A 26,649-nucleotide genomic window follows, 5' to 3' on the forward strand; every position below is an offset into this window, starting at 1 on the left:
TTTCTTAAACCCACCCCATGTAACATGCATGTATGTTAGGCGGGAATTAAACCCATTAAATAAGTTGATTAGCTTGATTAAATAAGGATGATACCTATTAATAGGCAATCCAGTTAAACAAGTTTGGCCAAGTTTAATCCATTTCATTGCAACTTAAACTGAGATATCTATAGTTTAAATAATTCTCATCTATTCTAATTATCAAAGTAAAATTAAAAAAAAAAAATATATGCATATTGCTGACGTGGCAAAAATTTAGCAATTGGCGGTAACTATGAAGTGTTACTTTAGACACACAGAAAATTGCACAAACCTTATCTTCTTCAGTCAAGAGAGAGTGTGTGCAATGGCCACAACCACAGCAAGTCATTTGCTGATGCCTCCAATACGATGCTCTGATTCAAACCCAGCAAGACGCGGTTTTGGAACCAAAAACAACACCAACAAGGTACCCACGTATGTATTATATCTATACATACCCATGTGTTTTCATCTATCTATATGTGTATATGCGTCTGAGCTACCATTTTCTTTGGTTCTCTGTTTGGTTGCTAATAAAATGTTGGAAAAGTAAAGAAAAGATTGATACTTTCTTTTTAAGGTTATTTTTGTAATGGGTTTTCTCAGCAATGACTTGGGAATAATAGGAAATTAGGGACCCACTTTTTTCTTTGATCTTTCTATTTGGTTGCCAGGAAAAAGTGAAGGAAAGAGAACAAAGTTTTTGACCAAAAGATTTGTGCTTTCTGTTGTAATTTTTTTTATAAAAAAATTGGGCTCTCTCAGCAGTGAAGTGTGCATAATAGTGACACAATGTATTGACTTGTTCAATCCTTATTTGAGAGTTTTCTTAGCATTACTTGTTTGATTACTGAGAAAATGTAGGAAAAAGTATAGTCTTTCCTTTAATTGTTATTTCATTGTCGTAGAGAAAGTAAATACTTACTTAGGGAAATTCTGAACAAAGGAGAGAAATTAAAAATATTCCTAATATTATTCTAAAGCTATATATTTGAATGCTTTCTAATATTTCTTTATGGTTAATTTGTTGATTGGTTTGCTCATCAACGAAATGGTCATAATGGAGACCTTATTTTCTGACATGTGAATTGTAAATAGTCAGTTGCACCTGTATGATAGCAATGCTTTCATCGTGTCATAATCACTGTTTTTGCCTGGTGCAGGAAATCAACAACTAAGCAATCTGGTCCTGTACCTACTCGTAAGTGTCGATAGTTTTCCCCTCAATTTAGGAAAATTATTCTTATATTTGTTTATTTGAACTTTGTACACTACAATTGTCCAAATTTAATCTTTTATTGTTCAGAACATTTTGCACAAAAATGTTTGAGTTGTGAATGTTCCCCTTGATTCTTTGTGTATCTCTGTATGTGTAAAAAAGGAGGGAAAAAGGGGTTTGGGGGATAGGACATTTTAATCCATTAGACTTCTTTAAACTTGGATTTTGGTTTGTATTTTGCTCTAGTAAATGTTCAAGGTGTCAAATTTTTTTTGACTTCAACATGTTTTAAATAAAATAATCATTTCAACCCTTTTATTTATTTATTTATTTATTTTATTACAGTTATCTGATCATATGCATAGTCTTGAGGCTGCTTAAAGCATTTATAAAGATCTCTCAACTGATACTTCTGCTTTGAAAAACTTGTGGTGGGCTCTGAAACTTTTTTTTTTTTAATCTTTTGTTAACTTTGGGGCAATAGGCCTGTATAGCACACATGGGCTTCCAAAACCTGATACTTCTCTTGATATTGCTTCTTGTTTTATGCTGATCGTCTCACAATTTTCTTTGCATGTTCACCGTGATATTGCATGGCCACTTGTAGTTTTGGACATGCTTGTGGTTTGTAAGATTAGACAGCATCATCCTCTTAAGTTATATAAATCCTTTTAATTAAATTATTTAATGAATTTGGACCCTCATGTAACTTTCCTAGATTTGTTCTGTTTATATTCTACTGGTCTTTGCTGCATTAACCTTACCACTAGTTTTCATTGTAGAGGCACCTGGTTTAAGTTCTCGATTTGATGGGAAATCGAGGAATAATTCTTTGGACCTTCAGTTTGAGGAACGGTTGGAAGCAGTTAGAAGGTATATTGTGTTATGTTTCTTTCCCATGAGCTTCTCATATGTCCTTACTTGAAAATAATGAAGTGAGATCAGGTCAAAATAGAAAATCATTCATTAGGTTTAGGAAATATCAGGCTTGAATTAATGATTTTTTCTAACAACATCAATGTGACACTCTATCCATGAAGAGAAATCTTTTTCCTCATTCAATTGAAGAAAGGAAATAAAACAATTTGCCTCATTTCAAGTTTCATACTTACATGTCAGTTTGATTAAATTGTATTTAATATCCTGCATGATGGAAGGTTAGGTTAGAGTATGTTACTTTCTCGTGATATCACTAGAAGATTACTTTAGCTTTTCCTGAAGTATTGAAAATTAATAAGCTAAGTAACAGTTTAAAACATATGAATATACATAGTGATGTCGCAGAAGCCTGAAGAAAGCACACACAATACTTTCTTAGATGGAACAAGAACTAAAATGTTAGCTTTTGGTCGTAAACATCGAATTTATGAGGGGTCCCTTGAATTCACAAGGTGATAGGTTTGGAATCCACGAGAGAAAACTTTGAATTTTATTAATAATAGTATGTTTTGCCTTTGGAGGCTTCATAGCATATAAATACTAAAAAGACAAAACTCTAGGACGACTAGGAAAACATTCAAAACCCTAATTCGTGCTAATCACGAGATTAGGTGGCAAAGTATCGATTTATACCAAAATTGAGTTAAATGCAAAATCATAAACTACAAACCTTAAAAGTTGTCCCAAAACAAGCGAGACCTTATTCTGAATTTTGAGCAAAAAGTTATTAAGGAAATAAAAATTACTAAAAATGAAAAAATCATTGTTTTTGGAGCCTTAAATGGAGGAATTTACCAAAGTTAAGGTGCACCTTGTGGCAAGGTGACGACTTTTGATCAAAAGACCGTTTCCCTTCAGCTAGCCAAATTTCATGCAATTCTATTTCAGGCAACCTTACTGCTCTAGGAAAGCCTATGTTGTCTATTCTACATCACATAGAATTTTGTAAATATTAATTTTTTTGATAGATAATAAGAGTTTTATTGATGAAAAAGAACAATTTGTTTACAATTGTAAACTCACTGCCCTTGAAACAATACAATCAAATCATAAGGAAAGTCTAATAGAAATAAGGAAATTAGACAAGGAATTACAATGTGTAAGACCCCAAATACGAGACCACTCAAACAAAGACCTAGCAAGCAAGTTCTTTAACGTATCTATAGGTCTCTCAATGTTCTCAAAAGTTCGGGCATTGCGTTCCTTCCATACTAACCACATAAGGCATGCTGGTACCATATTCCAAACCTTTGAAGAGTAAGTTCCCAACCAATTCCTCCAAGCAAAAACAAGAGAAACAATAGTATCCGGCGTCACCTACTGAACCCCAAACATAATAAGGACCTCACTCCACAAAGCAGATGCAAACTTACAGTGAAACAAAAGGTGATCCACAGTTTCCTCATCACACCTACATAGACAACACCAATTAACAAGGGGCAAGTTCTTCTTAACAAGGTTATCTATTGTAAGAATCCCACCCCTAGCAGCAGTCCATAAAAATAAAAATACCCTTTTAGGTACCTTTACACACCAAATGCTCTGCTAAGGGAAAGAAACAGAAGGGGCTTTCAGTAGAGCAATATAAAAGGATCGCACATCAAAAACACCACTGCGATTCAACTACCAAATCAAGATATCCTCACCCTCCCCACGAGGAATCTTGGCAGAGACATGCTCATAGAAAGAATAAAATCTCCGCAACTCCCATTCATTAAAATTGCAACGGAAAATGAATCTACCTCCCTCGTCTGGTGCAAAAATAACCATGTCAGAAATCGGAGCTTCCTGAACCACAACATAGGCAAACAATTTCGGGTATAATTCTTTCAAAGGAATAGGACCACTCCAAGGGTCGTGCCAAAATTGAATACGATTGCCCTCTCCCGCTGCATACACCGCATGACGGAAAAAATTTTCTGCACCTTTCATAATATTCTTCTATAACCCACAACCATGAGTCCCTCTCACAACTCTAGTGCACCAACCTCCACTACCCTCTCCATATTTGTAAATATTAATAATAAGTCATAAGCACAAGTGATTGTATTTTTCTGTTATATTGTAGCTTGGTAAGTCATATGGAATGGCTGCAGTGTTGCAAGAACCTGCTATCTGGAAAACTGACCATGATGGTCATAAATCAGTATAGCACCTATCAGCCAGGTCTCCTTATATTAACCATCCACTGAATTGAAGCCTCTAAGTTAATGAAAATGAGACAGAAAATGACGTGATTATCTCTTAGTACACTGCTTAGTCATGAGGAAATCATGGTCTTTACTCTTTATTGCTTCTTAGATCAACTGGGTACCCCTCTGCACTTGATTTGGAGCTGTTGGCAGGGGTGAATTGCCCCTGCTTTTAAGGGAGAGTGGCCAATTCATCTTATTAAGTTTTCCTTTCTTAAAAGCATTTTTGCAACCCTTGCAAGAGAGTGGCCATTACAGCTAGTTGTATGAATTTTTCTCTGTGCATCATTTTTGGAATAATTATTCATGACTATGGCATTCTGTATGCTTCTCAGATCAGCGCTTGAGAAGAAAAAAGAAGATGATGAAAAAGACTTTGGAGCAATTGACTATGATGCACCAGTTGAGACAGAGAAGAAAACGATTGGACTTGGTACACAGGTAAAATTTTCAGCTGTTTGTGCTTTTCTCACCTGTAAAATGATATGATTGACATCATCTTTAACAGTATATATATCACTAATTCAATTTTGATATGAAAAGATTGGGGTAGGTGTAGCTGTCTTGGTCTTCGGTTTGGTTTTTGCTCTTGGAGACTTTCTTCCCTCAGGAAGGTATGGCATAGTAAGTGAAAGTTTCTTCTATCCTGTACCAATTTTCGATCAATCATCTCTGTTGTTTCCATTGTGTCTAGCTGTTACTACTTTGTCTCATCTGATAAACTTATCTTTTTCTTTTAAAAAATAACAGTTCAGTCTGGCTTTTGCTGGGGCATAAAAAGGCCAAGTGTTAAAACCTTAATTTAAAGCCAATTGATACAACATTCCATACCTTGAACGTAAAAATCATTACTATGGTTCATAATAGTATTTGTAGTTTTCAAAGGCATATATCATTGAAGACAACCACCAGCCAAAAATTGGGAACATAACATTTCGTAGGGGACCCTGGAGCTCTACTGGAACTATTCAAATATGAAAATTTCAAATTTATTTATTTTATGTTTTAATCTCATTTCCTCAAAACTACTATTTGATCTATCCATATTATTACTGTTGTTGATTTATTCTGTCCTAGCTGTTTCTCCTCCCCCTCAACCCTCATAATAATATTTCATTGGTTGCAATTTCTGGAGGCATGGTTTGATTTTGAGATGACCTTCAATTTTCCAGTGTTAGTCCCACTGAGGACGGCGCTGTGGTCAATAATAAACTGTCGGAAGAAGAGAAAGCTACTCTTCAGGTAATATTCTTGGAAATCTCTAATAATTTTTACTCTTGAGTAACTTATCAAGAAAAGAAAAATTACTCTTGAGTAGTATTCTTGGAAATTGCTCACAGGAACTTAGAAGTACTAAGCAAGTTATAGCTTTTAGTTTTAGTTTAGGAGATAGTTACCAGAGTGCATATGAACAATTATTATTATTATTATTTTGATAGGTAACGTAAAGTTTTATTAAATAAAAGAAAACAGCCAACCCGAGTACACAGAAGTTTCATAATGAACAATTATTTTTTGAATTGCTTTGTTTTTTGGGGCAATAATTTTAATTCCTACTTTAAAAGATAATGTCATTCATGTCATAGTAAGTTTCATAATGATAGTTGTTAATCTACACAGAAGTATGGCTTATTTAGTGTTACCAAGGGTGATCCTCCAATTCTGAGCTGGTTTATTATGTAGTTTTGTATTACATGTGCATTTATTTTACAGCAATTTATTCATCTATTAATTTACTTTTGGCTGATCGTATTCGTTTTTCTGCAATGTCTTTTGATGAAATCAGGAAAGATTAATCATGTACATTTAATTCTTGATATGTGGCAGACTAGGCTGAAAGATTTTGAGGCAACGCTAACTAACTCCCCAAAAGATCCAATTGCTCTTGAAGTGAGTCTTTCATTGTTCTGCAGGATACCAGTTCTGTTTCTTTGTTACTGTATGCTGATATCACTGAAAATAGAAATGTACTTGTGCTGGTTTGACTGAATTATTGCTACATGTTTATTTTATTGTTATATGAAACATATTTCAGTGTCGTCCATGTGTGTAATTAGCTTTGGAACTAAACTTAAAGGAGTCATTTCGGCTTTCAAGAAGGAAAAAAGAAGGGATTGTATTCAATATATGCTGCTGATTCTTTTAGTTAATGCTGGTTGAAACGTGCAAATAGAAGAAATTGTCTTAGTCCAATTGCCTGTCCTACGGTCAGGTTAAGAGCATGAACCTAATCTGATGGATTTGGTGGCTTTCAATCTAGACCAAAACGCTGACCCAATTATGTTAAAAAGCTTTTAAAGTAAATTTACGTCCACAGGCATGTGTGCATTCACACACACGCGGAGAGGGGGAGAGAGAGCAATCTACTTGAAAAATTATAAGATTCTCATTTTTGGTTTCATGTTGGTCATATTTGGGAGCCAACTAAAACCAATCAACCCAAATTTATCTGTTGGATAACAAGAATTATTGGAGCTTGGGGATCTTGATTTAGTAGATTGCATTTTTATTACTAGAAGGGGAGCACCGAAATTTTATGACATGAGCTTTCAAAAAAAATAGCAATTGAAAAGGTGTGATTAACCTTAATCATCTTATGGCATCAACATGCACATGCAACATATAGAAGACACAATGAACAAGTGTGAATTCCATTGACCCTATTAAAATAATATTTATTTAATTAAATTCATCATTTCCTTTGAACGTTAGCTTTTGGGACAAGTGGTAGTTTATCAATGTATCATGGCAAATGATTCTAAGTTTAAACCCCATCTCCACTTTACCTCTCATTTAAAAGTTTCATATGCAATTTTTCCCTAAAAAACGTCCTAGAACAAATATATTCTTAATCTACTAGGTAATTATTTAATTATTTTTCTGGTTCCATCATTATTTTTATAAATATTTTACTTCCTATCCCAATTTTATGGAATTGGTAGGGAGCGGCAGTGACATTGACAGAATTGGGAGAATATACTCGAGCTGTCTCTGTGCTTCAGGACTTGACTAAGGTATTTTCATGCTTCATGTTCGAAGTTTTATGAATTTTATATACAATAAAGTGGACATGGTGCTTTAACCATGCTTCCAAGATAATAGTTTTTCAATTGATCTATTGACTTTTGTGCTCCACAGGTGAAACCAAGTGATCCTGATGTTTACCGTTTGCTTGGAGAAGTCAAATATGAACTCAAAGATTATGACGGGAGTGTAGCTGCATTTAAGATTTCAGATATGGTAAGTCTTCCTCAGATTTGCAGGATAATGTTCTGCTTGTTGCTGGTTTAGACTGCCGTGTGCACTGAACATGGGGATTTTTTGCCATTTAACATGATTTTCTTAACAATTTTGTTAGTTGGTAGGTTTTTGAAACTATTTTGTAAGCTAGCATCTCGAGGCTCTGAAACTCGAGTTCAATGAAGGAACTCTAAGACTCGAGTTCCAGGAGGTGGCAATACTGATGTGGATAAAAAATCCATGTGGAACTCCAGTCTCCAAGAACTCGAGTTCCACAAAGGAAAAAAAATTCTCAAAGGCTGAGAAAGTTCTTGCCTCCCATTCACGTGTCCCACCATTAAATGGGATGACACATCAAAACAAATTCACCAAAGCAACAACAAATCAATAGCTAGAGCCTAGAGGTTTGTTCTGCTTCATGCTTCAGCTTTCTTGGTCCCCCAGCCAAATGAAATCATTCACTTTTATCTTTTTCTAGATAACAAGTGATAACACATGCTTCCTTCTTCAGCTTTCTTGGTCCCCCATCCCAACCACGTACGTCATCTTTTCTTGTATTATTTCTTGGGATGCTTTGCAGGAACTCGAGTTCCACGTGGATTTTTAGTCCACCTCAGCTTTGCCACCACTTTGAACTCAAGTCTTAAAGACTTGAGTTCCTTCATTGAACTTGAGGCTTTAAGACTCGAGATGCTACTTAACAAGATAGTTTGCAAAACTTGTCAACTAACGAAATTCAACATGCTTGACTTTGGTATGCTAAATAATGAGCTCAGGTTTATTAGCATTGGTGCTCGTAACCTAACATCGGTGTTTGTTGGTTGCATGCATCTATGAGGATTATTCTCAAATCAAATTAGTCAGGATGCCTATAATTAAGTATTTTCTTCAATCATAGATTACGGTCTCCTAGATTTTGGGATTTGTTGATTAGAACTTAGAAGGATAGCCTAAGGACTATGAAGGGTTAGGAATTGAAAAGTCATATGAAAAATCAACTTAGAGGATGCAGGTGACCAATCTAAGCCCCAAATGATAGACACTGATCCCTAAATTTAATGTTGTTTTTATGTCATTATAAATATTTCGCAGATAACCTTTTATTTTATATTAAATTTGATTTGCACTGTATGAAGAGGAAGCATGTGAAATTGATAATCACTTATATACAATTGATAGGAATTGCAGGAAGCAGAATAAGAGCTATTATTTTATTATTAGTTGATAAATGTTTACGCTGATGATTACTTAATAAAAATATTTGAAGTCTTCATATACCTAACAGGTGTCTAAAGAGATCAACTTTGAAGTACTGCGTGGCCTTACAAATTCATTACTTGCTGCTAAGAAACCAGATGAGGTTTGTCATCATGCTATTAGGTTGAATGCTCCACAATTCAAAACTTTTTTGAAAGAGCCTCTTGCTTTAATTCTTAGCCATTGATACAAACAGATAGGAGCTGATTTTGTTTTATTTTAGGGGTATTTCTCTAATTCATAAACTTATGGAATTGGTTGTAGATTTGCTTTATTGGGTTTTAATATTATTGATTAATTATGTTATAGGGTTTTTTAATTTGAGTTTGCAATAGTAATTTAGTTTGTGCTTAGTAAAAGTCCATATATTCCAAGTTCCATAAGGTTTAGTCTAAACCTCTATACCCCATTTAACCCATCATCAAAAAGCTATGGAGCAACCCCAAAATACCAAAACTATTCTTGGGTTACTGTTCACAGCCCAAAAACTTGTGCTCTCTTCCCTTTTTACATCCAAATCGGATCCCTTTTCTTATTCTGTTAGAGACCCTAAAATTCTTAACTGTTACCAATCTTTTCCAACCTGAAAATCCTTCAACAATTTTTTTGGTTTCCAACAACCTAAATGACAAAATCTTTTTAACCCAAATCAATATTTCAAGGCTTAAGACCTGAATCATCATTTCTTGTTCTTTTTTTTTTCTTTTTTTCAAACTTTTGGTTACCAAAACCTGTCAAGAAACTAAACAAAAGGCTGACAACAGCTTTGTTCTATGTCAGCCATCTTTCAGCTACTCAAGCGGTGCAATATGTTGTATTCGCTTATTTGAACTCACCCAAACTGTTGGACACATAGCCCAGCTACTGGATAGCTGAGTTGATCTTGATTTCATGATATTACTACTCTGACTTCAATTCATGTTCAGGACTTAAATAAATGTACAGATGTTTATTTTTCTCTAATAGAAACTTTTATATTGATTTCTTACACCAATGAGCTCTAGCATAATAGGCACCTTTTTCCCTTATAAGTTTTAGGTGGAGGGTAAGGTTGTAGGTTCAAGACCCATTGACTGTGTGTGTAACTTACCAATCAAAATACACACACACACAAGACACACCAAATTAACTTATAATAATTTCTAAAACTTTCTGGTTAATAATTAATGCCATATGTAAGATTAGATCTTCAATCTAGGTTCACTTAACATTTTGTCTTAGTTATGTCCTAAATTGATAGGAAATTGTACATATATGAGAGCAGATTCTATTTTAAAAATGAAAAATATTATGTAATTTTTTGTCATGTGATCATCACTGCCCAGCCTTGCAGTCAACTGACTGGGTCCTTTGAATTTGGCTTGTATCGATTTTCCACATAATATTCTCTTATGTAGAAAAGAGAGCTAAAACTAGTTTGCTTTACTTAAACTCAGGTGTAGAGCTCCTTATCTCCCTTATGGATCCCAAAAGCATTGTTATAGAGATTCTTAAGTCAATTACTTAGAATCCAGGCATATTATTGTCATCTCATGAACAGTTACATGTAACAGCCTGTTAGACAAGCATATCTGCAAGCAATTACAATTTCATTTTTCTTTTATTTTCTTTTTAATGCAGGCTGTTCAATTTCTCCTGGGCTCTCGTGAACGACTGAATTCTCAGAACTCTAATAGTAAGGTTGAAGAGACAAATTTGCAACAAGTGGACCCTGTTCAAGTGAGTTGTAGTTTCTCAATGACAGATTACACTTCTAAGATTCCAAAATTACAAAAGTAAAAGGAAAAGGGAGGATTTTAAGATAAGGCAGCAACTTGAAGGAAATTTGATTATGATTTGGTTGTAGCCTTTTAAAATATGTTGCATCATAATTGATTTTCCTTTCAGGGAGTGTTCTAGAGAATTTACAATACTAAGTTTTTAGCCCTTTAGATTCACTAAAGCATTACATTTGTTCAACCAATGAAAACAAATTTGGTTTTATATGGATAATGTTTTTAGAAAGCATGCCTTCATAAAAATGCTGTCATCATCTCTTTTAATACTTATGGAGTAATAATAAGATACCATATATATGACAATAATAAGTCATATATGTGAAACAGCATATATGCATTCAATTTTTTACATTAGTTTTCTTTGTTAAATGCAGCCAAGAATCATGTTATTATATGTTTTTAGTTTATAATACTTACTAATTAGCAAGTAAAAGGCTACTGAATAACAAAGGAGTAAGACCAAGCCATCAACCCTATTATTAAAACAAAAATTGATTATTACTCTTTTATTTTCAAAAACTCATTTATAGTAAGATCCGAATTCTTTTCCATTGGGTGCCTCATCAGAAGTGAGGTCCTTTGGGGCTGTGACAAGGGCTCAAAACCTCTGTTTATTTTAGCTAAAGAAGCAGCTTCAGGAATGATATCATTGAAAATGTATAATAATAAAGGTGTTCAAATTTGGTTCTCAAAAAAAGAAATACTAATGGTATTAAAATTTTAAAATAGTATTTAAAAATTTTAAAATAGTATGGGGAAAGACGACATTTCACCTCCTCTCTTATTCTCTCTATAAAGAAAGCCTTAATAGCAGTGGGAGAGAAAAAAAAAAAAAATAGGGAATGCATCTCAATCTTTTTATTTGACATTTTGTATCATTTGTGTACAGACAAGTTAGCTACTTTCTCTAATTTTCTGCTTTCTCTTTGTTTGTCACTCCAATCTAATTTGAAAGCTTGCAATGAGATTTTTAAAATATGATACCAACCCAAAAATGTCGAAGATATATCTATTTATTTATGATAGTAAATGAATCCTAGTGCAAAGGGACAAAGAGAGGCAGAGAGTGTTCCCTTGGATTCATTTTGAGCCTAAAAGCAAAAGGAATTCTTTTTAACCTATCCTAGAAAATAAATCTAGAGCTCCTTTGTATGAGATGTTCAAACATGCCTTTCCTTTTTTATATTTGTTGTGTCCTCAATTTTTTTTTTAAATCCTTTTTTCCGTGGATATATAAGAGTACATGTGAAAAAAATCTCAAGAATACATGCACCAAATTATGATAGCTGAATCTTTCAGGTTCCTTAATTTATTTAAAATTTTGACAAATTTTTTTTTTTTTAATGTTTTTCCTCATCAGACATCCTTTAATTGCTTTCTCTTAATTGAAATCTGATTTTCAGTGGCTTTTTTCTTGGTTGTCTTTTGCCATTTTTTTCTTTGCAATGAGATTTATTTCAGGTTGAATTACTTCTTGGTAAAGCATATTCAGATTGGGGCCATATCAGTGATGCTGTATCTGTTTACGACCGCCTCATCTCTAGTCACCCAGACGACTTCCGTGGTTACTTAGCTAAGGTTCCTCTCTCTCTCTCTCTCTCTCTCTCTCTCTCTCTCTAATTTATGTGATGAATGTTCTGGCCAGATAGCTTGGAATGTTTGTTAATTTAGAACTAAGATGAAAATTATTTTTTACCAATGCACCAGCATATCTCATCAAAATATGCCAATACCAGGTACGAAATGTATATGATAATGAACAAAGTATTCAGTTATAAAGATCTCAATTTATGAAACCTTTGCATTGCTAGACACTTTAGTGAAGAAAAAAAAATTATATATATAGAGTTAGTAGTATGTGGTTAAATGATTAAATTTACAATATTCCAATAGTTTAAACTTTTGGAACAATCAGTAATTTAACATGGTATTAGAGTAGGAGATCCTGAGTTCGATTCATGTCCCCTCTACTCTACCTTCCATTTAAAATCCCATATGTTGCGTCTCACCTATTAAAAGAGAGTTTGAGCCCACACGTGAAGGAGAGTGTTAGAAGTATATGGTTAAATGATTAAATTTACCATATTCCAATAGTTTAAACTTTTGGGACAATTGGTAATTTAACATATATATTAGTAGTCATTTTGCAACTTCGCCACGTTATCTAATTACATTTTTGAAAGGAATATTTCATCAAGATTGTTTGAAATTTTAGTTTCATTTTTATTATTATTATTATTATTTTTTTATTGAGGGGAAAAACCCTAGATCCTAGTGTAGATTTTGTGTCTGTGTTGTGCATGTATGCTATATAGCATATGGTAAAAATGGGGTATTAGTAGTATTACAAGAATCTCACTAATAGGAGTTCTCTCTATGAATCTTCATTACTGGCGGTTCTTGCAAAATTAATCATGAAGCTTTTTAATTAAAATGGTGTGTATGTCTTTCCAAACTGGTAAAACATCCATGGTGATTTTTTATTTATTTATATTTTATTAAAACAAAATTAGTACTTTGAGTGCATGTAGATACAGGTAAATACATATTTAAATCACTCACATCCACTATCCACTCTATTCTAATTGTTAAGTATTCTTTTATAAATCCTGGGATCATGGGAATTGTTTCTGGATACTATATCTAAGAATAATTATGTGTTCATGCTTCTTTCTGATTTGTGTGACTACTGTTCGAATAATGCATGATATGAGAGAATCGAATCTTTCAAGAATATGGAGGAAATTGCCAATGGAAAAATAAGAACTGGTTACTGATTGAATGGAGTGCAGAGTCCAAAGAATGCATGCAAAATGGTTACTGACATTGTTCTTCACAATGTGTCATTGTTCTTTATTGGTTTTGATTCCCTCTTTCCTGCTGGTTGATGGTTATGCTTCTAGTTTAGATATTTTGAGATGAACTGAACTTGCATATAAATTTTATCGGTATTATTCTTCTGCAGGGAATCATTTTGAAAGAAAATGGTAAAGATGGAGATGCAGAGAGGATGTTTATTCAGGTGAGTATGTGAATATTTATTGGCACATGCATGTATATGGAAATTCATGTACACATGTATGTATGCATCAATAATAGTGTCTTTTGAAATGCATATATGTATATTTATGTGTCAATATACATGTAATCATGTATGTGTCTATGTTCATATGCGCATTATTCTACCTCAATCGCACAAGTAATACCAGCAAGCTACAATAGGCACTACAGCTTTCTATGATTTGTGGATGCATTATTTTCTTTTCTTTTCTTTATTATTGTTATGGTTGTTTTGTTGTGTAATTGTGGATCCATGCTGACTATTTTCCAAGTATCTAATGGTAAAAGAGTTGAGGAGATTACAGCTTATGTTGACAGGTAATGAGCATTCCTGCGCATATATTTTCTATTCTGGTCAAAATTATTTGTTTATTTATTTTTGAACTCTCCTCTTTTGAGCTAAAATGGGAGGGCTTGAAGTTTAGAGCAACTCTTGAAGTGTCGGATTTTCCTAATTCGCAACTAAAATATTTTTTAAGGGACTTTAATGGAATAATTGTATCTCAAATGCAAAGCCTCACGACTTTTGACTCCTCTTTGTGTAAGCTTGGTTGATTGGGTACAAGTTGAAGTTTAAAACCATGGAGATCTTTGGGAAGGGGTCAGCTCGTATGTAATTGCAATGATTATCATGCTTTTGTAGAACCTTGGCACTTATATTATGTCTATATAGTACGTACACACATTGCACACATCAAGGATGTAAGCTAGTATCTATGGCCAATGTGCAGGCACGGTTCTTTGCACCAGAGAAAGCTAAGGCACTAGTAGATCGTTACTCAAGACGGTAACTGCTGTTGTTACTGCCTGTTTTTGTGCATGGTTCGTTTATAACTTAGTCTTGATGTGGTTCCATTTTGACTATTGGATTATTTATATCGGTCTCCAAAATTTTCGTAAGTTCATTTAGTGTGTCTCTAGATTGTATGTACATGTATAAGGATTGGCTGATAAGGATAAAACCATTACCCTGATTTTCCATATGTAATTTACAAAATTAAATAAATCAATAGAATACGAAATTTATTTGTTATTATGATGAGGATCAAAAGAACTTAAAGATGAACATTATGTTAGGATCAGCTTTTTATTTATTTATTTTCCTGCTGCTAACCATCAGAGATTCAGTGCAATTTCAAGCCAGTCTTCCTAAAATGATGCTTCACATGTAGCACGTTACTACATATTTTGATTGCATAAATGCCTTTTAAAGAATTAGTGCCAGAAACATACTTAAGAATTAGTGCCAGTAAAATATTTCCTCACTGTTGTGGTTCAGTCTCAAGTCAACATTCTTAGGCCTTTTAGGAAGGAGGTTGACAATGGTACTTAGGCCTAAGCCCCTGTAATTTGCAGTAATTATCTAATGTATCATCTCTCTTGCAGTGTGGGTTCCATAGCTGTGGGATTTACACATTGTGAGAGAAATGATATATATATATATATATTGAATGCATGACATGTGTTATCTGACATAGAACTTTGCCTTGCCTAGTTTGTTGCTATGCAAGAATTGCATGATCTAGCATTTCCAACTCTTTCACTCCGGACATGGATAAATGGATTCATAAATCATCTCTCATGACTCTGTTTAGCAATGATCAGTAAGAGATAAAAAAGGACAAGGATTCTCCAACTGTGATTTATAGTATGTAAATAGAATCTCCTGCTAAATTCTCCATTTGTAATTTCAGAATTAGGTAATTACATACATATCTTTTATCAAAGTCATCAACAAAGCAAATTTCACAATTTCCCATTTGTGATTGGATATTATAACAGCCAACTGAAACTTCCTGAATATATTCACACCATTTTTACATTATGCTTGAACATTTTGTTTTGTTTTGTTTTTCCTTTTGTCCACCTCTCAAAGGCATTTGTCTTTAAACAAGTGTACTTAATTACTCAATTGCCAGTAAGAGTTTTGTACACTGGTTATAACATGTATCTTTGCAAACTAAGAAACCTCGTAATAAGTAGGAGACTGCATAAGCCATTTTGTGTCTTTCTTGTGCACAGCAACTCCTCTCCTCCTGTGAAACCATTCTTGCGGATTCTCTAGAGGTCTCCACTATATGAAAGTCTTGGAATTGCAGTAGACATGTCAACAATGAGGGGAGTCTTAGAAAGCATGCATATTAAGTAGACAAAACCAGCTAATAGATTTTAGCATACTCTAGGGTTGCATTTGGATTTGAGGACTAGTTAAAATGGATAGAACATGTATAATATGTTAGAAATGTTTTAGGTTGGTGATGATTTCATAAACCCCATGATTACTTAGATTTTATAGTAAAATAAGATCAATCCATCCATCATGACATTGCAGTATAGCCTACATATAATTATATAAAAATCACGTTTTGTTAATCATATTTCATAAACCAAAAGTACCATCTATATATCTAATAAAATCTTTAAAGAGTAACACATGAGAATTCTTAATTTGAACAGCCGATTATATATATATATATATATATAGAGAGAGAGAGAGAGAGAGAGAGAGAGATGTAGATGGTGGTGGAGGGCGCGATGGTGGGGTTTGAACCACAAATAGGGGACACAATAAAGAATGTTGCTAGGCTATCACTTAAACCCCTAAACATTAAGGATAATAGGAATCCCAAGAAAGAATTGATCAAGTTCCTTAAGTATTTATACATAAAATCATTAGTAGCATAATGATGCTCTAGAGTAAATTGTATTTTGTCTTGTTCTCTTTTTGGCTTTTTCCTTAAAGATGATCAATTAAACAAAGTAAAAACTTACCAAGAAAGCTCAAATTAGCTAAAAATTTAATGGTAGAGATGCCGATTATTTGTAATAGAATGAACAAAATAAAAATCACAAACAGATTTGAGAAAGACACTTAAGATTTCTAAAAGAAATTTTACCAAACACATGAGATGCAACAATAACAAAATTACTACACTGAATACTTTTTGCCTTTTTGACACTCTAAAAATAAGCACAAAAAATGTTCATTATCAATATGTTTCATATCAACATTAGGAATTTCCACAACAATGATAGGGCAAATAAAACTGCATTAACAATTCTAAGTCAATTAAAAATAACAAAAGTCAGTATCATTAAAAAATTTGGAAAGGAAAGCAACAAAATCACTTCAAAAAATGCAAGAAAACTAAAAAAAAAAAAAAGAAAAAAAAGAGAGAAGAAGATCATATATGATTGTGCGTTTTGTTTACCTCAATGGTCTTCCTATTGTTGCCTTAACTTTGAAAGTTTCTGACAAAAATAATTGATGTCTTTCTCAAAATAGTGAAAACTAAAGCTTGATTGAAATATATGGAGAACAATTAGTATTGTGCTAATTTTTTTTGTTTTAGATGACGGGTCATTGTATCTAGAATGTACGTTGGTATATATAACATTGTTTTTTTTTTTTTTTAGAGATAATTACAACATGCTGCTAACCTCGCAGTTCGAACCCTTTCCCCCCTAGACCCTCAAGCACTTTTTGCACGGGGAAGTGCCAATTCGGCTACAAGGCCTTTGGCATATATAACGTTGTAGAACTTAAATAAATAATCAATGTATGAGTGAGAGAGAGATAAGGTTGAGAACAACCTAAATTTTGGAAAAGAAAACACTGTAACGATAGATAAACGAAGAAACACTTAATGCTTGATGTCTTCTCAAAATAGTGAAAACTAAAGCTTGATTGAAAAATATGGAAAACAATTAGTACTGTGCTAAATTTTTTGTTATAAATGACGGGTGATTACATCTAAATTTTGCATTGTATATATAACATTGTAAAACTTAAATAAATAATCAATGTATGAGTGAGAGAGAGATAAGGTTGTGAAAAACTGAAATTTTGGAAGAAGAAACACTATAACGGTAGATATACGAAGAGACACTTAAGACATCTCTGGCTAGAGATTTAGGTGCTAAAGTTTGGTTTGGATACTTGAAATGTTAATTTTATCCACTAAAAAGATAATGAATTATTCAATTTTAATAATTACTTGAAATTAGAAAGAAGAAAACAAAAAGTTGAAATTAATTTGAGTAGCTGAATAGTCAAATATTTGTATCTAATGAATAATAATGTTTGTCCATAAACTGTATTTTATTATTTTATATAAAAAAATTTAAAAAATCATAAAGAGAAAAATTATTTAAAAAGAAAAAAAAAAGAGTATGATGTGGTTGATGAGGTGGCTCAACAGGAGCATAGCAACATTAAATGTTACGTCTCAGCTTTTAGACATATATAGATATAGAATATAGATTATTGCTTAACCAAGGCCAATTTGATGCATAAAATTAGGGTAACTCAAGGCCAAAATATGAATTTATTTATTTATTTATTTTTATAGTTCTCACATTAGGGGACGGTCATTTTTGCAAAACTTTGGGGTTCATTATCATTTTCTTATACTTCAAGAAAGGTTGATGTAATTTTTCCAAAGAAATTAGTTATCTAATACCTAAGAGCAAACCATCCTCCATCTTGACCAAGGTGCATACCAAGTCAAAGGAAAGAAAACAACATATATCAGCACATAATTTCAAGTTCTCTGTAGGGATTTCTTCAAGCATGTGAGTCATATTATATGCAGTATTATGATTTTTGCAAAGCAGAACATGCGATTCATCTAAAGCAAAGCAGAACATGCTGTTGATGTATTTAATTAATACCATACTGCAACAGCATCGATAAGTCCCATTTGACAATCTAGTAAGTGCATGTTTAAATTGAATAAAAACTTCCCTGAGCTCTTCTTTTAGAGCTATTCTAAAGTAGAAAAATTGATTAGTTGGATAATTGTTGATGTTACTCACCCATTAGTTGTAGATGATGATTCTGACTCATCCCTCAGACTGAGTGAAGCTAATGGTTTTGAAAGGGACAATACAGGATCAGCCAAACCCTTGTCTTCATGGAAGTTGTAGAAACACTTCCGTTTCATGGCATCATTGACTAATTTCTTCCAAATAGTGTTCTTCTTAGTTAAAGTTGCTTCATTTCCCAATATCCAAAGGCAATACCTGCAAAGTGAGACCATGCCTATTAATGGCAAAAACCACTAGAGCCTCAAAGCAAGTTTTCGCAGCACCATAGTGAAGTCTATACTTTATACATTATCTGTTACCTTGCACGCGTTAGTGCCACGTTTGTTCTTTGATGATTTTTAAGAAAACCAACTATTCCATGCTTATTACATCTAACAGTAGAGATAATTATCACATCCTCCTCACCACCCTGGAATCCATCAATAGAGCGAACACTGATGGAGAAGTCATCATTAGAATCTGCATTGTACTTCTTCACCTTCTCTCCGATTGCAAAAACTTGAGCCTTGTATGGTGAGATGATACCAACTCTAACCTTCTTCTTTGTGCGAACTGATTCTTTAGGAGCGAAAGGAGAAAGGAAAAAAAATGAGATTAATGGAACACATTACTTATTGATGATCAAGCTAACCATAACTAAACTTCCTAGCAAAACATTTGCCAAAATTGAGACTAGGATTAGTTGCTACTTTAGACATACCTTTGAAAAGGCTTGAAACTATCTCAGATGCCACAGCCACCTCAGCCATATTTTTCAGACTATGGCTGTTATCAAATTCCTCTTTTCCATTTGCTACATTTATAAAAGAGTAGGAGCCATACATCTCCCCCTGAAGGAAACGCCTCTCGTAGCTTCTTCCTTTGACATTGTGGCCATCCAAAATATGATTTTCATAGAACATCCTATTTGGGAATAAGCTTATGGATGGATGCATCCTATGTTGGACATTAAGAAGGTGTTTCTTGTGTCCTATCAATACCAGCCTCTGGAACAAACTTCTTCCAATTTCAGCTTCCTCAGAAATCTAGTAATAAAAAAATTTAAGGATGTTACAGTGATCATTCATAAAAACAATCAAGTACAGCAAAATATAACCATAATAATAAAACTTTAAACCTTGCTTTGAACCATCGCAGGCAGTTGACGTTCATCCCCAATGAGAATAGCATGGCGGAGGCCAGGAAGTTGTAAAGGAATGGTTGATTCACATTCCTTAAGCTGAGCAGCTTCATCTATAACCAGTAGTTCCAGATCAGTCTTTACTTCATGCACTTTAGCAGAGCTTGATACAGTGCAGAAAATCAGACAAGAATTTTGCAGGCAGAATTTTTTTATAGCATTCTCGTTTTCAAAATTTGGAACATGGAATTTTTGAGGAAGTGATCTGAGGATAAGAAGGCACTCATTTCTCACAATACTCAACTCCCTTAAGTGACCAAGTCCACTTCCTACATCTTTTCTGAAGACTTTCTCTAATAACACTTTATCAGTAACACTAACAGCAAACAACAAAGTTTCAAGAGATTTGAGAAGATCAAGTGCTTTGATCATCTTCTTTACCACTTCTAATGAAATAAAAGAAGTAGGTAAGTGCGTATATAAATTTTCCATTATAAATGTCAGACGCTTTGAAATGCATTTGAATCTCTTCTGTACGATTTCCACAAATGTCAAAGGGTTATCACATTCATTGGCTGCCTCTCCATCCAAATGATATTGCTGTTTAGGTTCGTTGAGCAAAGTAATCATTGATAGTAAAGTATCTTTCCAACCAGTTGATGAAAGCAGGCATTCATATAGTATAGTAACTCGGTTATCAAGGAATACGTCAAGAAGGTCATGACGATCGCCAATCTTCATCCGCTCCCCATTTCCAAATAAAAGTATATCTCCAAGCCCATAAGTATCATATTCATGTGAGTCTGTCACATTCTTTAGAAGCCGCTGGGTCACTTCCAAAACTGCAGTATTCGTCGGGGCACAAGTAAGAGTTCTGCATTTCATTCTAAGTAGACAGAATAGTAAATAACCAACTGTCTTGGTTTTTCCAGTTCCCGGAGGACCCCATATTAGTTTGACAGTATTCTGATGATAGCATTTCCTAGTTTCCAAACAGCTAAGAACTGCAGCTTTCTGGGAGTCATTTAAGTCAGAGGAGCAGATTCTGGACCTCACATCTACATAGGCAGTACTGCAATTGTTTTCAGAAATGCATGAAGTACAAATTTTAGCTACCTACAAGAAGTCAAAAAAAAAAAAAAAAGTTGCTGAGAATTATTTCAAAAAACATTAATATGCAACGCTAAAGTAAACTATGATTAAAATTCTTACAGCAGATTTTGGTTGCAGCACTTCTCCAATGATATCTAAGTTTTTTCCTTCTAGCTGAGAGTTCAATGCTCTCCATATACGGATATTTGTGGTCATGTTTATCAGGCAAATAGCATAAAGAGTTTCCCTCTTCTTGTTCTCTTGTTCTTCAGCCAAGATGGGCTTTGAGGCTAATATTGTAATAATCTTGTCGTCTTTCACCTTCTGAACAAAAGCAACAAGAAAGGGTCTGTTGGGTCTGTCTAAATCCTTGTATTTTGGTCTTACATTTGTCAAGGCAATGATGTCTCCAACCATAGGTTCATATCCCCCATTCTTCTGCAATCTACTCTCACTTTTAAGTGTAACACGGTAAAAAAAGTCTTTGGGTGGTTTAAAATTCTTGGTTTGTTTGAATGACGATATTTCACACCTAGGCGCTAGATGCAGTGTTGACATGCTTGATAACAAGTCAGCATGTGTTTCCTCAATAAGTGGATAAGTGAATGAATTCATGTATTCTGTTGTTGAGGAAAATTTAAGTGGGATCTGTCTCACCTGTTAGTGAATCATTTCAGGGTTAGGACTGCAATTTTCATGAGAGGAAAGTTAAGTACGTGTACAAGTTTGATCAACATGATTTGAACATAATTGCAAGGCTCTGTATCTCTGCTAGGAAATGGGGACATAAAGAACTAATATGTAACCGCATCCAAATTATCATCAAATTTTGTGCCAGCTGTTCTAAGTATGTAGATAAATCAAATCACAATATAGGAACTCTGTATTTGATGTTATACACTATTTAATCATAACTACAAGTTTGATCAACATGATTTGAACATAATTGCAAGGCTCTGTATCTCTGCTAGGAAATGGGGACATAAAGAACTAATATGTAACCGCATCCAAATTATCATCAAATTTTGTGCCAGCTGTTCTAAGTATGTAGATAAATCAAATCACAATATAGGAACTCTGTATTTGATGTTATACACTATTTAATCATAACAAGTTCTAGGTTTTCCCAATAGTTGCATGAGAAGATATAAGAAAAGAAAAGGGAAAAAAAGAAAAGAAAAAACAAATGAACAAACAGATAGACATGGCAAAACGGGTCATAATTTTTTGACCCGACCCGACCCGACTCGAACTCGATTTTTTTTACTCGAAGCAAAAACGGGTTGACCTATGACCCGACCCGTGTTTTTTGCGGGTCGACCCGACCCGACCCAAACCCGAATCATTTTTTTTTTTTTTTTAAACTTTTTTTTTTGGGGTAAAAAAAAAAAAAAATAGTAAAACTAAGACAATATTGGTTTAATTATTTATTGTGAAGTTTAAGGAAACAATTGATACATTTTAATAACTACATGCAAATTAATTGAAAGATAAATGGTTAAACATTCTGTAATGAGTAAATATTTTTAGATATCAAATAAAAAAGTACATGCCAAGATAATCTGGTTACAGTAGAGTTAAAAACATAGATTTAAAACTGTAGACATGTGAGAAACATTCACAAGTGTGAAAATAGTAAAGCTAAAATATCAAATTAGCATAAATTATGAATACTTGGACCTATTTTTTAATAATTTATGTCCAAAATAAACAGCTTTTCAAAATAAATTATGATATTTCCTAAAGTGTGTGTTGCTTAACAATAATATGATATTCATAAAAGAGACCATGTATAAATAAGTAAGCAATCAAATTTTAAAGTATATCTCAAATTGAAATAGAGTGTCAATCCCAACTGATAATAGATTATAAAATTAATTTTCAAGATTGTAAATTTCTTATATGTTTTTATTCTTTATGAAATGAGTTATCCAATAAGTCATTTGTAATTTTGTTTTATATTTTGGAATGTTGATATTGTGTAGAAATAAAACTTGTGTATTTGTTTTACTTATCTTTATGTTATTTTGTTTTAGATGGTAATGTTAAGATTTGTATAATTTTAAAATTATTGAATAAGTATTAATAAGTTTAACTGAGTTCATTCTTGATATAAGTGGTGAATTCAAAATAATGCATTTTATATCAAGTGATTTGTTGTATAACTTTCCAAATGGCAAATACATGTTGTTTTCTTTATAAAAATTAAAAAAAAAAAAAATCATGTTAAAAATACGGGTCAACTCGACCCGACCCGAACCCGATTGACCCGAACCTAATTTAACCAGTTTAAAATGACCCGTTTTTGATCCGTGACCCGTTTGACCCGCAACCCGATTGACCCGACTCGAACCCGACCCAACCTGCCCGTTTTGCCATGTCTACAAACAGACTTAACCTACAAATGTGAAATTAATGTTACACCAACTTTTACTTTATTTTTTTTTATACAAGATAGAATTTCCACTATAATCTAATTTAAGTGTATATGTGTGTGAAGCTCTCTTCTGAAAACTTGAATCCTGGTCCTTACCTCTCACACCCCACAAGTACTTATACATGTGGAGTGACCATCGCACTAAGGGTGTGCGGTGTACGCCAACTTGACAACATAGTTTCTATTGGTATACAAAAAAATAAAATAAATTAATGATTAATACCCCATTTGGTCAGATGTGATATTCATCTTGTTATCCTCATATTTTTTTGACATTTGGCTAACTGAAAAACTTTAATGAAATCAATAGTACTCTACAATCTCCGTGTGTTACAACTTAATTTCTTACAATGAGGAGGATGGTGAGAGCTTTATGGTGGACAAACCTGGTTTTTGTAAAGATTCTCATTGCGAACATCTTCGATAGACCAAGAGAGTACCAAATCTATTAAGCGTCGACCTGGAACTTCTTTCTTCTCCACCGCATTCTTCTCCATTCTTTCAGTTCCTTCTTCTCAAAATCTCTCTTCTGTATAGTCAGTCAATGGCCAAAATGTCATACACCCTTCAAAATATAGATCATGAAGGTTAGCTTAGCATCAAAGGAACCAACTTGGAAGAAGTTACCCTATGGAAAGACCAACATAGAGGCTATTATGAAAGAAAGAAAAAGTGAGATTCCTAACGTATATGCTTTTGGCTTATATGAGTTTCCATAACTTCCTTGTAAAGGTGAGAAAAAGCATATGAACGCACACAACAAGATTAAAAGAAAAACGTTAGAAAAGAATAAAAAATAGAAAAAAGTGTAAAAGAAGACATTGACTTGAAGTCAAATAAAAGTGACCCAAGTGGGTATGCAAATTCCCTTTGCTTCCTGCCTTCTTCCTTAATCCTTGCACAAACGGTATTCAATTCTCTGTACGTACATGCAACTACAATGCAACAGTGCAATACTCTCGTATGAACGTCCCAAATTTTGTAACTAACAGTAACATACATTGTACACACTAGTTGCAGTCCTGCGCGTTGCGTGTGATGATATTATTGTTTTAGTATGACCTTATATATATCTATATATATATATATATGTTAACTTAAGTAAATGTTTTCTTATTTCTAGTTCACTTGTAATCAAAATGAAAGAATGCTTTATCATTTCTAAATGAAATTTTTAATTAAGCTATAATATTTTAAATTGTTTGATCAATATACTAATTTGTATTCTAAAATTACTAAAAGTTTTCTTATATATAATTTTATTAGTTGCTTGTATTTATATATTGATTGATTGATTTGTTTGAGCATGCTCTATAATTGTTGCTGAGTGGTATAACTTGAATAGTTGAGTGTGAGTTGTATCTTGATCTCTTTTGCAACTCTAGTATACAAATATACAATGTCTACATAGATGATGAACTAAATAATGATGATTAGGACGGTGGTTATAAGAACCCTAGAATGAGAATAATTAAAATGTTCACTTCACCTTAATATTCATCTTGCTTTTGGATTTTATATTTTAGTTAGCTAGTTTCCATTTGATAACTTATTTTGGATTTTAAACTTGGAACTTGAAAAATATTTCCATATATGTTAATAAATATTTTGGTATTTAGTTGCTAATTAAACATTTATTGAACTTTTTAGATACATTGGATCAAAACTTAAATATATTTGTTTCATTAGTATAGATGTAGCAATGTATGACATGCAAATTGCATCATATGATGCAAATCTTTGTTTTTTAATGGATAAATTCAAAATTTTTAGGATCCCAATTTTGACAACCTTGGTTAGATGATATATATATATATATAAAATCTGCTATTCAAATTAAGAATTCTCCGTCATATGTTACTCTTTAAAGATATTATTAGCTATATAGATGGTACTTTTGGTTTATGAGACAAGATTAACAAAACGATATTTATATATAGTTATATCTAGACGATAATGCAATGTCATGATGGATAAGTTGGTCTTATTTTACTATATAATCTAAGTAATCGTGTATCTTATGAATTTGAAGAGTTATATATTGCAAGATGTATTCATATGTTCATATGATGAAAAAAAAAATTGTTTTTTTTCATTTTATTTTATTTTATATTTCCAATTTATGATATATGATTTATTGATTGTGAGAAAAAAAGAGATGTCGATCTATGTTGTGGAGAAAAATATAGCTATAAAAGTTGATTCGCATACATATGTATAGTATACATGGTTATAAGTTAGTATAATAGTTCTCACACTATAAAATAAAAGACAACTTTTTTTATTGCATTGTGTTTTCATACATATCTTACTACATATAATATCCTACTACAAAATATATTATGTTACACTACAAAAAACTTCTAATTTAAAACATTATTTCAAATAACACATATTGACTTTTAAAAATATACGATCTAATATATTAATTCAATAATAATAATAATAATTGAACATATGGAGGATGTGGTTGAATTTAAATGTTGAATAAAATAATATGAGAAGAAAAAAAAGTAAAAAAAAAAAAAAAGATATAACAATAAACACCAAATTAATTATCTCTAAATAAACACCAAATTATCCAAATCATGCTATGTAATTTAATAATATTACATTTTTATATACTATCTTTAATTCTTTATAAGGCAATATGATAAAATTTAACAATCAAAGTGAACCTCCCAAAAAAAAAAAAAAAAACTTAAAACACAATTAAATCCCATCAACGTAAAGTAGTGTTATAAAAAACACAAAAATTTTATCAACCTAAAGTAGAAATGCAAAAAAAATAAAAAATCACCGAAAATTGAGAGAGAAATAAAATTTTTTGTGAAGAAAAATTATGCATAAAAAGGAAGAGAGAATGTCAAATTTATACTAAAAGAATAATAATAAGAAGAAACAAAATAAAGGAAAATAAAGAGAAAGATGAAAAGTGATATTAAGATAGAAGGTAGTGGGGAAATGAAAAGGTAAAGGGAATGAGAAAGGTTGGAGAAATTGTAAATGTTAAAAAAAATTAGTACAATTTTATTTATTTGAATTTAAATAAAATATTATATGTTTCATTTAAAAAAAAAAGAGAAAATATAAATAATTTAATTATAGGGAGGATATGGCTGAGTTTAAATATTTAATAAAATAAGATGATAGGAAAAAAAAAAGTAAAAATAAAAGATATAACAATAAACACCAAATTACCCAAATCATGTTATGTAATAGAATAATATGTATTATCTTTAATTTTTTATAACTTAATAAGATAGCATTTAACAATCGAAAAAAAAAAAAAAAACAAAACAAACAAACAAACAAACAAAACTAAATCGCATCAACTCAAAATAGAGTTATGCGAACACAAAAATTTATCAACTTAAAGCAGAGATGCAGGAAAAATAAAAAAAATATTCCAAAAAATATTGAGAGAGAGAGAGAGAGAGAGAGAGAGAGAGAGAGAGAGAGAG

At 32.5% G+C, this 26,649-nt stretch overlaps 2 protein-coding genes across 2 annotated transcripts; one reads left to right on the forward strand and one right to left on the reverse strand.

Moving 5' to 3' along the window:
* Positions 1 to 291: 291 nt before the first annotated feature.
* Positions 292 to 14,742, forward strand: LOC112034333 (uncharacterized). The gene is made up of 14 exons (XM_024067143.2): positions 292 to 456; positions 1,185 to 1,222; positions 2,023 to 2,113; positions 4,707 to 4,812; positions 4,915 to 4,985; positions 5,544 to 5,613; positions 6,199 to 6,261; positions 7,314 to 7,385; positions 7,510 to 7,611; positions 8,897 to 8,971; positions 10,489 to 10,587; positions 12,108 to 12,224; positions 13,612 to 13,668; positions 14,438 to 14,742. The coding sequence occupies exons 1-14, from the start codon at positions 347 to 349 to the stop codon at positions 14,495 to 14,497; spliced, it is 1,131 nt and encodes a 376-aa protein (XP_023922911.1). The 5' UTR covers positions 292 to 346; the 3' UTR covers positions 14,498 to 14,742.
* A 3,698-nt stretch (positions 14,743 to 18,440) lies between these two features.
* On the reverse strand, positions 18,441 to 23,798 carry LOC112034296 (helicase SEN1). Its single transcript, XM_024067115.2, has 6 exons — positions 23,572 to 23,798; positions 20,869 to 21,405; positions 19,654 to 20,772; positions 19,237 to 19,561; positions 18,836 to 19,094; positions 18,441 to 18,731 (listed from the first exon to the last, which is right to left on the reverse strand). The coding sequence occupies exons 1-6, from the start codon at positions 23,680 to 23,682 to the stop codon at positions 18,521 to 18,523; spliced, it is 2,562 nt and encodes an 853-aa protein (XP_023922883.2). The 5' UTR covers positions 23,683 to 23,798; the 3' UTR covers positions 18,441 to 18,520.
* Positions 23,799 to 26,649: the final 2,851 nt, after the last annotated feature.

The sequence above is a fragment of the Quercus suber genome, unplaced genomic scaffold (assembly GCF_002906115.3).
Source record: "Quercus suber isolate HL8 unplaced genomic scaffold, Cork oak 2.0 scaffold_30, whole genome shotgun sequence".
NCBI lineage: Eukaryota > Viridiplantae > Streptophyta > Magnoliopsida > Fagales > Fagaceae > Quercus > Quercus suber.

Excerpts from the sequence above, each read along its gene's own strand:
- LOC112034333 (XM_024067143.2), top strand. The coding sequence starts at position 347 with ATGGCCACAACCACAGCAAGTCATTTGCTGATGCCTCCAATACGATGC. Across the intron at positions 457-1,184 it reads AACACCAACAAGGTACCCAC|GAAATCAACAACTAAGCAAT; the intron begins GTATGTATTATA and ends TGCCTGGTGCAG. Across the intron at positions 5,614-6,198 it reads AAGAGAAAGCTACTCTTCAG|ACTAGGCTGAAAGATTTTGA; the intron begins GTAATATTCTTG and ends GATATGTGGCAG.
- LOC112034296 (XM_024067115.2), bottom strand. The coding sequence starts at position 23,682 with ATGGAGAAGAATGCGGTGGAGAAGAAAGAAGTTCCAGGTCGACGCTTA. Across the intron at positions 21,406-23,571 it reads AGAATCTTTACAAAAACCAG|GTGAGACAGATCCCACTTAA; the intron begins GTTTGTCCACCA and ends ATTCACTAACAG. Across the intron at positions 18,732-18,835 it reads GTGGCACTAACGCGTGCAAG|GTATTGCCTTTGGATATTGG; the intron begins GTAACAGATAAT and ends CTCACTTTGCAG.